At 39.4% G+C, this 13,602-nt stretch overlaps 1 protein-coding gene across 3 annotated transcripts in view; it reads right to left on the bottom strand.

Annotated features, from left to right (window-relative positions):
* Nucleotides 1-374: 374 nt before the first annotated feature.
* Nucleotides 375-13,602, bottom strand: part of sh3pxd2aa (SH3 and PX domains 2Aa) — a 109,730-nt gene continuing 96,502 nt past the window's right edge. For 2 of the 3 annotated variants that reach the window (XM_084392011.1, XM_084392012.1), the window contains 6 exons: nucleotides 12,157-12,240; nucleotides 5,838-5,955; nucleotides 4,615-4,994; nucleotides 3,472-3,521; nucleotides 3,267-3,386; nucleotides 375-3,032 (listed from right to left, as the gene is read on the bottom strand). In XM_084392011.1, the coding sequence (XP_084248137.1) occupies nucleotides 1,092-3,032; nucleotides 3,267-3,386; nucleotides 3,472-3,521; nucleotides 4,615-4,994; nucleotides 5,838-5,955; nucleotides 12,157-12,240 (2,693 nt within the window). In that variant the 3' untranslated portion in view covers nucleotides 375-1,091. The remainder of the gene's footprint in view (nucleotides 3,033-3,266; nucleotides 3,387-3,471; nucleotides 3,522-4,614; nucleotides 4,995-5,837; nucleotides 5,956-12,156; nucleotides 12,241-13,602) is intronic. The other variant, XM_084392013.1, reaches the window with a different exon arrangement.

Raw genomic sequence — 13,602 nt, 5'->3', positions numbered from 1 at the left:
TTCCAGATATAACGATTAAATATACTTTGTTCTCTGTTCTGAAACCTGGTTTAGGTTTTGTCGAATACACTGTATTTGTACCCATACAAATAAATACTAACTCTAAAACAAAATGTGTCTGTAATTCTTCTTTGGTGTGATATAATTTTTGGCTCAATGTTATGTTACTACTTCCCTGGGATAAAATGCTGAGCAAAACATAAGATTTTCCAGTCCTAATTTCATGACTTAGCACACACAGAGCAGCGATATCTAAAGTCCTCTCCTTTGAAGCTGTCTACCCTCCTAACATGACCAGATGCACTTTGTAAACTAAACTTGGGTTTAAACCCAATAAAGAGGCGGGCATGAGGTGATCTATGCATATAGCTTTCACAGACTGTTTTCCTTGAACATGTTTTATTCGTTTTGGCCTGCGAATATTTATAGAATGGGGAAGACAAAAGAGATTGATCCGTCATAACTGATCAGGACAGGAAGTAAGTCAGTGAATGTTTTGATGGTTTAGGATGTTACAAGAAAGCAGAAATACATCTCTAAGGAAGATATAAAAACATCAACACAAAACAATTTCTAAAAAATGATACGTTTTTAAAAAACGACAATCAAAGTTATGCTTTGTTTTTTTGAATGCACTCAATGCTTTGATAAAATTTTGAAGTTGGTTTTTCTGTTCAAAACATTTTTAACGGACATTTCTTGTTTTTGAGTGCTTAAGATTGAATTTGCACATTTTGTTATGCATCTATGCTGAAATGATCTTTCTCTCTTTTCAACGTTGTAACAAAAATAAGTTTGTTGCTTTCAGTACTTGTAGGCCTATGGCACTAAGTTGAAGTTTAGTATTTTCGTTGCTTCACTGGTATTTGACCAATTCCTCTTAACATTCAGTAAAAGATGTAAGAAGGCACCCATTTGGCATAAAGTTTCGGCAGGTATTTTGCTAAACATTCACCTGCATTACTCTAGTTTTAATGTAAACTCCTTTCTAAAAGGCTCTGTCCCTCTCGTTTCAAACCTAAAGTCCTTCAGTCAGTTCGTCTTTTTACATTTTGATTACAATTGTGCATGTTTAAAACATTTTTGGGGAATTACTTTTTTCTCTCCAGGTAGTTAGACGGTACCCAGCCTTTACGTCCCTGTAAGCCATCGAGAACCTGGCAGTACCACCATCCATTTGGATTCTTCTCCAAAACTTCAAGACTAGTGCCCTCCGAGAAACCCATGGTCTCTTCATCGCCACGGTAATCAGCAATAGATACGTAAACCTCTCGAAGGTTGTTGTGAATGAGGTGTGTCTTCTCGATGGGCTTGGGTCTTACTGTAGAGATTGGAATTCCATTTCTCTGGGAAATCAAGGGGCTTGAACTTCCGACGGGAGCTGTAATGGTGGTCCCAGCCCTCACCCGCACATCGGTCGCTGGCTGCGGTCGAACGGCAGTAAAGGAGGAGTTTCGCCTTACTCCTGTGGACCTCAAGTGGTCGCCAGCACCCAGTGATTCATTTCTCCTCAAAGACCCTGTATGGATGTTAGTGTCCTTCAGAGGCTGTGGGGGAGACACAAACACTGACTGCGGTCGCACTGCTGCCTGACGGACACCGTTCCGCATCCGTACGCCTGATCCGTTCAGCATTGCGGTTGGTTTGCTAAATCCCCCTGGTGGTTTGGATGGGATTGGTGGGCTAGGGTTGCTCATACTCCTCAGGTTCTGCTGGTTGAGGTTGTTAAGGGCTTGAACACGCTGCTCGTTTTTCTCGAGGCTGTTGGACTTGTTGGTGCTACCGAGATCCACAAGAGGGCCATCACGGGATTCTTGAACCCCGACGTTATGGGTATGCTTGACTGGCTCCAAGTAGAAAGCAGGTGCCCAACCCTCATCATTGCCCCAACGGACATAACACCATCCACTTTCCTGCTTCTCCAGCACCTCAACATCCACACCGGCTGGGAAGCTAACCTCTGACTCTTGGGCTCGTTCGTAGGCATCTGTGGTCCTGTAGATCGAACTTTCGTGGTCGGATTCCCCACCTCGGCTACCTTTGGAATAGACGCTGGAGAGATCGGAGGTACTTCTTGAGGAGATGGAATCCTCTGAAGACACAATGGAAGCCGTCTCAGAATCTTCACCGCGCACTGCACGGACCGCTCCTTGCCGAAGACTTCCCGTGGGCCGAAGCTGGCGACGTAGGCTTTTGATGTCCATTCTTTCTGGACTTTGTGGCTCCGACTTTGTAAGCAAAGGTTTAGGTCGCACTACTGGTTTGGGTCTGGCTAAAGGACTCTGACCAATCCGGATCTCCACATCTTTACGCATAACAGGCTCTCTTTTGGGATTGCGTCCTGATTCGTCTGATGATGACTTGGGGCTGTGTCTCTCAGAACGACCAAGAGAGTGGCTCCGGCTTAGATCCGGCGTTACTTTCCGTAGGGGCTTCCCTCCTCCAGAAGAGGACCCGTAAGGTTTGCGACCCAATGTGAGACTCCTTGGTGTATCCGAATCACAACCACTGGCAAAGTCATCAGAGGAAAACCTAAACCCTTCATTTTCATAGATCACTTCCTCCCTATTGACATCCTCTAATGAGTTTCTTTTCCTCAAGGGGGAGGTCATCACTTTTAGTAAAGGTGACGCTTTGCCAGCCTGTGCAATCCTTTCGGCAGCTGCTGGATTGCTTTTAATTTCAAACTTACGGGGCTCTGGTTTAGTGGAATTATTTGTTTTTTGTTTCGGAGGATTACTGTCCAGATCGGATTCAAAACCAATGGCAGGAACGTCATATTCCGGCTCCTCATAGACACACTGAGTGGGGGATTCTGGAGCTTTGGAGGCAGAGCCACCCAGAGAAGGTGATTCCTCAGAATCCTGTTTTTTGACTGGTGGAGCAGGGGGTGGAACTTTGGGGCGGGTGAGTGTACTGGTTCGCCTGCTTAGGTTGGGCTTCTTGCGTTTATCAATGTAGGAGCAGGGTGCCCAGCCTTCCATTTCCCCGATCTGGACGTACCACCAACCACCAGAGTTCTTCTCTATGACCTGAAGACCACATATTACGTGTTAACATTATACAATGGCATATATTTATCATACAGTGCAATCTAAACTTTGAAAATGTGTTTATATTAAGTTTTAAACAAATAAATCCCATTGTTAATTTGGTAAAAGTCTTTTGAACCCCACTGTATATCTTAATTATTTTATATATTTTCATATTGTCAAATGATAATTTTGTTTTTGAAAAATAAAATATATCAGATATATCAGCCTTACATCAGCCTTTTGTCCTCCACGGAAACTAATGCCATCTGAGATACTGGATTGAAACTCTGCTATGGTGTAGTACTCCGCTTCCACAGTAGGGGCCTCTGGAGGTTTGGGCAACTGGAATGCCTTGAGTTTTGGAGCAAAAGACATTACTGTCTAAATAAATGCTGCTCTCTATGAATTAAATTTGATCATAAAACACTTAACTTACCAGATTTGTATCTCTGCGAGGAGGAGGTTTCTGTCTGAGGTTTGGAGATCCTGCCAATTGAATACAAAACATCTCAGCTCAAGACAGCAAACATTACCATAGTTTAATCAAATTTAGGCCATTAAAATAGGAGAGTTCCCAATTTGTCTGTCACTTTTTTTTCTTTCTTTCTTATTTTAACAAAGGCAATTGGAGCCAAACTGGATTACAGTGCCATCACTAACCCTCATTATAAGAGAGAAGTTCAGAGATGTGTTTCAACACACTCAAGCATGCATTCACAACAAGCATGTTTAAGAAAAAAATATCAGAAGGAAATCTTGTAGTGTGAGAAATGTGATGGCCTGGGTATGATGTTTAAGTAACGAGGGCAATGATAAGAGATAGCCAATGAGAAAATAGAACATTAACCATTGTCTCTTTAAATGTCATATTTCATATTTGTTGTTTTTAGATTTATTAGCAAAAAGTACCATGCATACAACTTAAGCTGCTGTTATTTGAATAGAATCAGTCACTTTGCAAGTTTTAACCAAGGCGAAGAATATTGGGGATCATATGCTGTCTGTTAAGGACCTGTTAAGGTGAAATAATAGTGTGTGCATCTCATCCACAACAAAACAGATTTAACAAGAATGAATGTCATGTAATGTGAGCAGTACAGCACTATGGGAATTTTTTTTCTGTTGTATAGTGTGCACTTAGCATTAGAAAAATAAGCACAAGAACAAACAAAAGTCAAACAAACAGCAGTTGACAGGCTGAATGTTGAGCAACAGAGACAGTGAATGTGTCACTATCAAGGTACACAACACCCGGACAAAATGTTAGGAAATATCTGTTTACCACAAAGAAATGTTACCTATGGCATCAAATCCTATGTGCAAAAATAACAGGAACATAAACATATTTATTATATCATATGGAGATATAATTATACAATTAAATATGATTTTATATTAAATATAAAACATATAGCTATATTAATAAAGAAAGAAATTTTATTATAATTGTACTTGTTTTGAATAAAGTAAATAAATACTGTAAGTCTTATATATCTAACTTTTCTATTCTATTATATTCTGAACATGTGAATGCTGTATACATTAAGTTATACATGTCATAAACCAACTGTTTACTCACCGATCTCAACTCTGTGTGGTGCCACCCGGGCTATGGCAGGCGACCCCGGCTCTGCCCTGCTCTTGTTCTCCTGTAGGGCGGCGCTAGATCCAGAGTTCATTCCCAAACCAGTGACCACTGTGGGTGCCACTCCAGCCTCTGGGGCATATGGGATAGGTAAACTGATTTCACTTTTGGAAATGTGGCGCTCAGGGCTGGTGGCCTCGCCATCAGTTTGAATGTCCTTCTCGCTTACAGCCTTCTTGTTGAGGAGGTTGCTGATCTCCATTATGTTTCCAATGATCTCCACAGGGCCAGTCAGAGTCTTCTTCCTTGGGGAAAGGTCATCTTTCAGTTTCTTCAGGTATGAGGCTGGGGCCCAGCCCTCCTTACCCTGATACCTGCAACACATTAGTAGAAGTATTACACATATTTCAAAACATGGGGGGGATTACAAATAAAATCCATTAACCGTTCTCCTACTGACCACTAGAGGTCAGCATAACATTTTAAGTAAGATTAAGTCCTATTGACCATCCAGAGATTGCAAAAAATTGTAAAACTGTCATTTTTTCTATGTATCCTTAATATGCAGAAGCATCTACTTCATATATAATATATACACACACTAATTATATGGCATCATATGTACATAAGCCCCAATCACTCTACATATGGTTTCAAAGCAGCTTTTACAGAAAATCATGATGTTAATATTTCTAATATCTTAATATCATGCCTTTAGATTAGAGCTGGGCGGTAATTAGTTTCCATTTCATTAAAAACAAGCAATCTAGCAATTGAGATATGCTATAGGCCAATAGTATATACTGCTTTATATGATCAAGTTGGATATACTTACATATCTAACTTTATTTATAGAGCTATATTTACATTTTGTGACCAAATTAAAAATCAGGCAGTTGAGATTTGCAATATAGCATATATTTCTCTGTATATGAGTGTACTGTATGCAGGAAAAATAGGATGCACTATATATCCTACTTTTAATATATACTGTATAATCAAGCAGTTGAGATTTGCTATATACAGTACCAATTAATACAGTGATAACATAGTAATCTCTAGTAGTGCAGATGTTTCTGAAGACTCAAAATGCAATATCACCAGACAAATTGCAATGAAGAAATTAAATATCATCAGCAAAGATATTACCAAATATTTAAAAAAAGCAAATATTTCCATAATATACCACCTTAAAGTGTGAGGTCCAGATTGATTACCTGATGTACCACCATCCCTCCAGGTTCTTCTGGATGACCTCCACGGTTACTCCTTTCTCGAACCCGATCTCATCCTTTCCCTGACTGCCATAAGCCTGGACAGTGACATATTTCTCCTCTAAAAAAGACAGATAAGGGAAAAAGAATGAGAAAGGACTTTTTTCTGTACTTGGGTCTTTGCCTTTTCTGTGGTGTGAAAGGAGGTTGACTAATGGATTTAACTGCTAACTTATAAACTTACAAATTTAGGGACTCTCCTTGGGAAAACAGAGGCAGAAGTAAAACCACAAAGTTTGCAGTAAGACCGGTCCAAAACTCACCCTTCACCACAGGCACAATAACACAATCATCTCACAATCCGTCAATAGTAATAACATTAACGAACCCTCCAGGAGACAGTGGGCCTGTTGTAACCAGAGCAATACAAGCCCAAGACACAATAATTATCATAAGCCTCTCCACTCCGGTTCTAGTATTATTCCATATGAAATACTTAGCAGGGTCAGTCTTATACAAACATATCAAGGTCATGAAGAAAAAAGAAAAAAAAGATTTACATATTGCATTAGGAATATAGAATCACCATAATGCATCAGGACATTATGCCAGCATTAAAGATAGGACAACACATACTACCAGTTTTACAATTGAAATAATATATTATTTTCCCATGAACAGTAAAGAGAATGAGACTGTTTTGTATAATGATAATACAAATTGGGGAAGAACATGTGCTTAATTCTCGTGAAAATAATCTCACATTGCAAAAAAAGAAGAAAAAAAAAGGAATGGTCCTAAACCTAGACATCATTTTCTTTCTTTCTTGTGCTAAAATATGTCCTGGATATGTTCATGACAGGTTTTGTGAGATTCACACAGTAAGACAAATAACAGATCGCAACCAGTTTTATTCCCACCATTTTGCATTGAAGACTCCTGAGATCTTATAAAGCATTTATCTTCCCTAAAAACCCACATAAAACATTATTCAGTATCGTTTACATATGACACAACTGTGTTTAACATCTACATATCAAACTCTGATGTCTTTCCCTTTGCGAAAGAGCTTACAGTCTGCTCAGAGCAATGCTATAAATTTCGATTTAGTGAAACAGAAATAGAGCTGATAAAAAGACATTTATAGTGGGAGAAGTGTTGAGAAAGAAAAACAACAAAAAAGAGAGATGAATATCCTATATGTAGTTTTTCTAAGCAGTGAGTAACACAGTTTGCCAGCAACAGATGACATGAGGTCAGGGTAGTTAGTCACTCTCTTTCGTAACGTCTCTATTAACACTTAATTATTTCGTGGGAGCAGACAAGCTGGGAAATCTGATAAGTGAACATATGAAAGAGAAGAAACTACCCTGTGCTGATCTCATTCTGAACTTCTGACCTAAAACCAACACTAATCATTTTTACCAAATGCAGAAGAGCTGATTGCAGGCATTCTGCTAAACATCTCCTTTTGAGGTCCACAAGAGAAAGTCATAGTGTGGACAGATGACAACCAACAGGAGTGAGAGATTTGAGGGTAAAAACGTAAGAGCTAAAAACACACAAAAAGAAACGCCACAAAAACACATTTCCCAACAGTCAGCAGTATTTTCATGGACTGTTCTGGACGGTGGAAAAAGTCAGGTCGGTCCAGAACACATTACTTGAGTTTTGCATGCTCTTGTGGGGTTGTGTGCCAACAGAGGCATTTTCTCCTTCAGCCTCCGTGACCTAAAAACCACTGCGATACGAAATGAGAGAGAGATTGTGGGTACACAGATCATTCTAGCTGTCATATTGACCTTCCTGAAACTCGCTTGCTTTAACATTTCATATAAGCTATAACCAAAAGTCGTGCTCGGTCCGGCAGGAGTTGTCTGAATTTGAGCTGCACCCATCTAAAAATGAAAATAGTTCATTTACTCATCCTTATGTCATTCCGAAACTTTTATGATTTTAATTTTTTCATAGAATAGAAATGGATAAATTTAGAGGAATGCTGATTGAAAGTGAATGATGATCACTGTGTCTGATCAAGCTAGTAGGGATAGTTCAACCAAAAATTAACTTTTTGTCGTTACTTACTCACCCTCAAGTTGTTCCAAACCTGTATGCACTCCTTTCTTCAGCTGAACAAAAAAGATATTTGAAAGAAAATGGGTAATCAAACAGCTAATGAACCCCACTGACTTCCATCGTATGGAAGAAAAAATATATAATTGAAGTCAATGGGGTCCATAAACTGTTTGATAACCAACATTCTTCAAAATATCGTCTTTTGTGTTAGGCAGAAGAAAGAAACTCGTACAGGTTTTGAAACAGCTTGAGGGTGAGAAAATGACAGAATAAAATGTTTTGGGTGAACCATTCAATTTAAGGAAAAGAGCAGCATGAACATACTGCCTAACATCTCCTTTTGTGGTATATGGAAGAATAGTACTTAAAATAAAGATAAATAAATAAAAATTCTGGTTTGGAGAATGCGGGTGAATAAATGATCATCAATATCATCAATAAATGATGATAGATGAAAATTTTCATCATGGATCAAATGTACTTTTTTGAGAAGTTAGTTGTAAATTAGGGTCCAAGGGCTCCTAGTACTGTATTTCAGTATGGATTTTGAAACCATTATGTTACAAAAGATCATTCGTTTATTTCAAGCAACCACTCTGAAGCCATCACAACCTCTGACCTGTTTTGAAGGTTGCAACTTGTGTTTATGGAGAAACGTTCCCTCTGAAACTCCTTGGCTGTTCTTTGTCTCTGGATCAACCGTGGTGCTCTCTGACTCATTAGTATGTATACGGTAAAAAAAAATGACAGGATTAAATGCAGTCACACACAGCGAGCCAATGACCTACTTCCACAATTTCCACTGTGAGTTTCCAAAGACTTCTCCAATGATGCAGAGCAAAGTAAGGGAGAAATAATGAGGGAAAGGCAGTTACTGTAACAGTGTCACATCCAATCTAAAACCAGAATTTTTATCCCAATCTGCATAAGCCACTTTCGGAAGAAAAGAGAAAAATTTATAATACTTATCAAATTTGACCACGGTAACCATAGTTTTGCCTAAAATGCCATAGTTACCACGGTTGTTAGAGGTGGTTGTTGGAGGACTTGAAGATTTTAAGAGACTAATTAACATAACTCATCCCATAAACATAAGAACTGGTATTTCATATCTTACGCCTGCTACGGAATGTGCGATTTTGTACCCTGGTAATCCAGAGTTCTCGCGAGAGCACAAGTTGAATTTGCTCAGCGAGTTACTCTGGTGTCGGGTAATGATGCTCATTAAATATGCCCCTCGATCTGAGCTGCACCAATCACATCGGGTTATCTGATATAGGCGGGCCAGAGGCGAGCTAAACAGATGACGACAGCGCTGTGACGTCCAAGTCATTAGTAAACATTGCAAGATGGCTATGGATGAACACCAGTTGTTTGAAACGGCTTTGGCCGCTACAATGAACGAGTTAGACTTGGCTTTTTATCTAAAAGAGGAACAGAAGACGCCGCTCGAATCGTTCCTTTGCAAGAAGGACGTTTTTGCTGTTTTGCCGACCGGATACGGTAATTTACGGAGTTTAATCTACCAGTTAGTTCCGCTGGTAGCTAAGCGTATGGGGTTTATTGTTGTGATTGGTCGTAGTGTTATCCAATTGCGTGCAGTGAGATTTTCAAATGCATGCTTGGTGCCGCCCCTCGAGCTGGGCGATTTTCATTAGTCGACGCCAGACCATTAATCTTTTAGATTTAGGTCTGGATTTCCAAGCTAGCGATTTTGGCAATCATCATTACAAATGACACTATACGACATGGATCTGATAAACTTGGGTACGACATATATTTAGCCTGTACGATGGTGACACCTATTGAAACATAGACTATGACACAAGTGAGTATAGAAGAATAAAACGTCATCAGCATGCGTTAGTGGTAAACAAATAGAGCAAGATGAATCGCACTTTGGCAATTGTGGTTTTATGTGCGCTGAAAAAAAGAGGAGAATATGGACAAGGGAAAAGAGGCCAGCTTGGCATACCAATTTTGCAAATGGAGCTTGAGATATATAGTTTTAGCAACATGTCGCCTTGATCAATACGCCATTTCATGTTGCATTTTTATTGGCTAGTCAGTAGACGTAGGTCATAGCAGCAAACACACTGTGAGATGATCATGATAAATTTATGACACTGTCAAAAAATTATTGCAGGCTATCTTTGGTCGCAAGACTGTGACAACGGTCATCTTTGAACCTCTCTCAATGTACGACCTACAGTAGGATCACCGTTTAGGAGCCACGACTACAGAAATTGCCACGATCGGTCATCTTTCATCTGGGCAGGAAATCGTACAATGTGTATCGGGCATTAGGAGTCTCAGTAGACATTCACACAGTCCCAGTCGACATTCACACAGTCCCAGTCAGGGTGATATTCATCCACTTGCCAGTGCAGGTGAAGCTCTTACCAGCTCCCACCAATTCCAGATCCAGCATGCTCTAGTCTAGAGTCTACTTACAGCCATGTGCATGGTGTTCATGACATGTTAGTCATTACACTCAGAGTACACAAATGGAAAACTGCGGGAATTACAACCGTGGAGGTCTATTCCTTGTGACTCAACATGAAACGGCAGATCTCCAAGGAGACTCATTACCATACAAACATACAATTCCACCAAAGGTCTAGACATTAGTAATTATTTGAGGTCTGGGTGTTTAGAATTAAACCCTGGGATTTTGAAAGGTCAAACCTCATGTGTGAACTGCAGGATGCCAGATCTGACTGCTGAATTCAGAATTATTATTTTTTTAAACCAGAATGACGTTTTTTTCTTCTGTACAACACCAAAAAAAGATGTTTGATGTTAGATGTTGAAGTATGTTTTTGTCCATATAATGGTAGTAATTAAATGGGGGTCCAAAACAACATTGCTCTCCATTGACTTTCATTGTATGAAAAAAAAAAAAAAAAAAAAAAAGTCGTACAGGTTTGGAACAACATAAGGGTGAGTAGTGAGTTTTTATTTTATTTTTTGGGTGAACTATCCCTTTAAACCAGGGGTTCCCAAAGCTGCTCCTGGAGGGCAACTGTCCTGCAGAGTTTAGCTCCGAACCTACTTAAAAACACTTCAACCAGCTAATCAAGGGCTGTGTCCGAAAACGCCCCCTCTATTAAATAGGCCACTATTTGAAGGGGCAGCCATTTTTAGTGGTATCCGAAACCATAGTGGACGTAATCGAGTTCACTCGTTCAATCCCACAATGCACTGCATTAACAAGTGTACAACTCAACGACTAGAGAATACCCATAATGCACTGTGATCGTCGTGCCGAATGAATTCCCGCTTCTCACCAGAAGATGGCGCCCTCAGATGAATCATCGCTATATAAATGCCTCATTCATTCAGATGAATCATCAATCCATTCGTTTTCCAAACCGCTGGTCCAATGTGGGTACAGAGTAATATAATACAGGTATAAATTCCTTTTTAATTGATTATTAAATTGTTTAACGGTTTGCTACGTTTAAAATGATCATTAAACAGCAAGCACAACCTATGCAAAAACGGCAGCTCTTCCAACACACTCAGTATCCGAATTAACTCACTCGTTTTCATTCATTCAAATGGACTACATTGGTGAAGTAATGTAGGCAAAAGTGAATGAGGGTATAGGGGACGATTTCAAACACAGCTAAGGTCTTCAGGCTCACTAGAAACTTCCAGGCAAGTATTTTGGAGCTGGTTGAAGCTAAACTCTGCAGGACGTTGGTCCTCCAAGTGTAGGATTGGACACCCCTGCTTTAAGCTATGTTAACCTGCAAAAGATACTTGTTTAGTAGGCTTTAATAGAAAAGTAGAAAATGAAGCAGCTAGACCAGAACCAAATCAATATTTACTACCATAAACCAGTCTGAGCTCTTATATAATCAAGAATCTGGAACTTTGAACTCTAAAGGCATACATGAGATTTCAGGCATATAGATATCAGACTACAATATTTCAGAATTAATCTGTACTTCTAAACCAATCTTTATCCAGAGACACATCATTTTCATAATCTGCAAACAGTCTTTATGATGGAGCGCAGATGAAACAGACCACCCAGCATGCTTTGGGAGCCAGATCCAGAAGTTTTATCCAGAAATAGAGTTTAGGTTTCTAAAGAGCGTGTTTGTGTGCGTATTAAAGCTAATCATTGTGTAAACCTGCACAAACACACAAACGCACCATGCAGATTGGTCACACACACGTGACTGCTTGCATGTGATCAGTCTATGCAGGCATGCGTGATTGCATGTGTGTTCACCTCGGCTCTGTTGGCGGTTGACTATTCCCCCTAGTGTCCATCTCCGGTCAAGCCTCTTCAGATGAGCCTTACGTCTCTTAGTAACTGACACGGGTGAATGAGGACAGCAGAAAGAGAACAGAGACATGACAAACTCAACATAAATAACTCAGGAGGAACACTGGTATTAGTGTAATGATGAAGACACATTACATGAAAGAAAAGAGTTTTGTGATAGGTTAGGAGGGTTTTTGGCTTGAGCGATGATGGCAAGCAATGGAGTGTTTGGATTAATACATGTGTTATTGGATTTTAGTGGTGCACATAAAGTGCTTATGCTTTTTATTGTGTAAGAGAGTGGAAAATTCATGTATCATATTATACAGTATACATATATTAACCACTCATTATCTCCATACATTCAAAAGGAAAAAAAGGTGTGGAAGTAAAAAAACAGTAGATGGTCTATCTCAAATAAAGTTAAGTCTGAAAAAACTGCAGCAACATCTATAAATGAAGCTGTTGTGGACATATGGAAAGGTAAATTACCATTCGGGGATCAATAAATTGTGTTGGGATGTTTCGATCTATTCAAGACAAAGATAGTAGCGGAAGCTTTATCTCCAGCCGGACCACTCCTAATCTTACACATTGAGCTCTTCAGTGGCATACATTTCAAGATGCAGCTAAAAATGTGGTTCTGGAAATGCTGATGGCAGCAGATGATTGGGGTTTGGGGAAGACGGAGGATTAGAAAGGGACAAATTTATAATGAGACTTCTCAATGTTTGTTTCATTGCAGTAAGAAAACAGTTGGGTGTTTCTTCAACTTTGGCCAATTTATGTTCCAGGATTTGACATGAAATGAAAATTATTTTGCAAATACAGTATATCTTATTGAGAATGATTCATCAATGTATTTTTTGTTTGTTTGTTTGTTTGTTTGTTTCATCAAAATGTCGACCTTCTGAGACTCTCTGTTAATGCATGCCGGACATCCAATCAACATCTGATGGAAATAACCCAGTATTTTTCTTTTTTTAATAATCTGTTACACAGAATAAAAGATCTGTCAGTACTTCTGTTTCATTGTAACTTTAAACCCAACAGATTTCCACTTTGTCTGTTTGTTAGATGAAGATTAAAGGCAGGGTAGGTAGAAATGGTCTAAAAATTTTATTTTTCAAATTTGTTTAAACTTTATGTACATATCAATACATAATTAAAATGTAAGTACTCTGAAAAAGAAAGTATCAAAATCGAGTGTCTGTAGACCTCTCACGACTGTTTTAAAGACATCTCATTATTTCCATTCACTCCACCCCCTCATTTCTGTGCTTCTTCCAAAGCCACGCCCCCAAAACACATGAACGCGCGACTCCGACCGCTGAGCTAGAGGATGCATTATTTACCTGAGACAAGCGGAGGGGAAGGGGCATTTTTTTGCCTGGTTTGCCTTCACTAACT

The sequence above is a fragment of the Rutilus rutilus genome (assembly GCF_951802725.1).
Source record: "Rutilus rutilus genome assembly, chromosome: 2".
Lineage (NCBI taxonomy): Eukaryota > Metazoa > Chordata > Actinopteri > Cypriniformes > Leuciscidae > Rutilus > Rutilus rutilus.
Note: the sequence above shows the minus strand (reverse complement) of the source record. Positions and strands in the feature narration are given on the sequence as shown.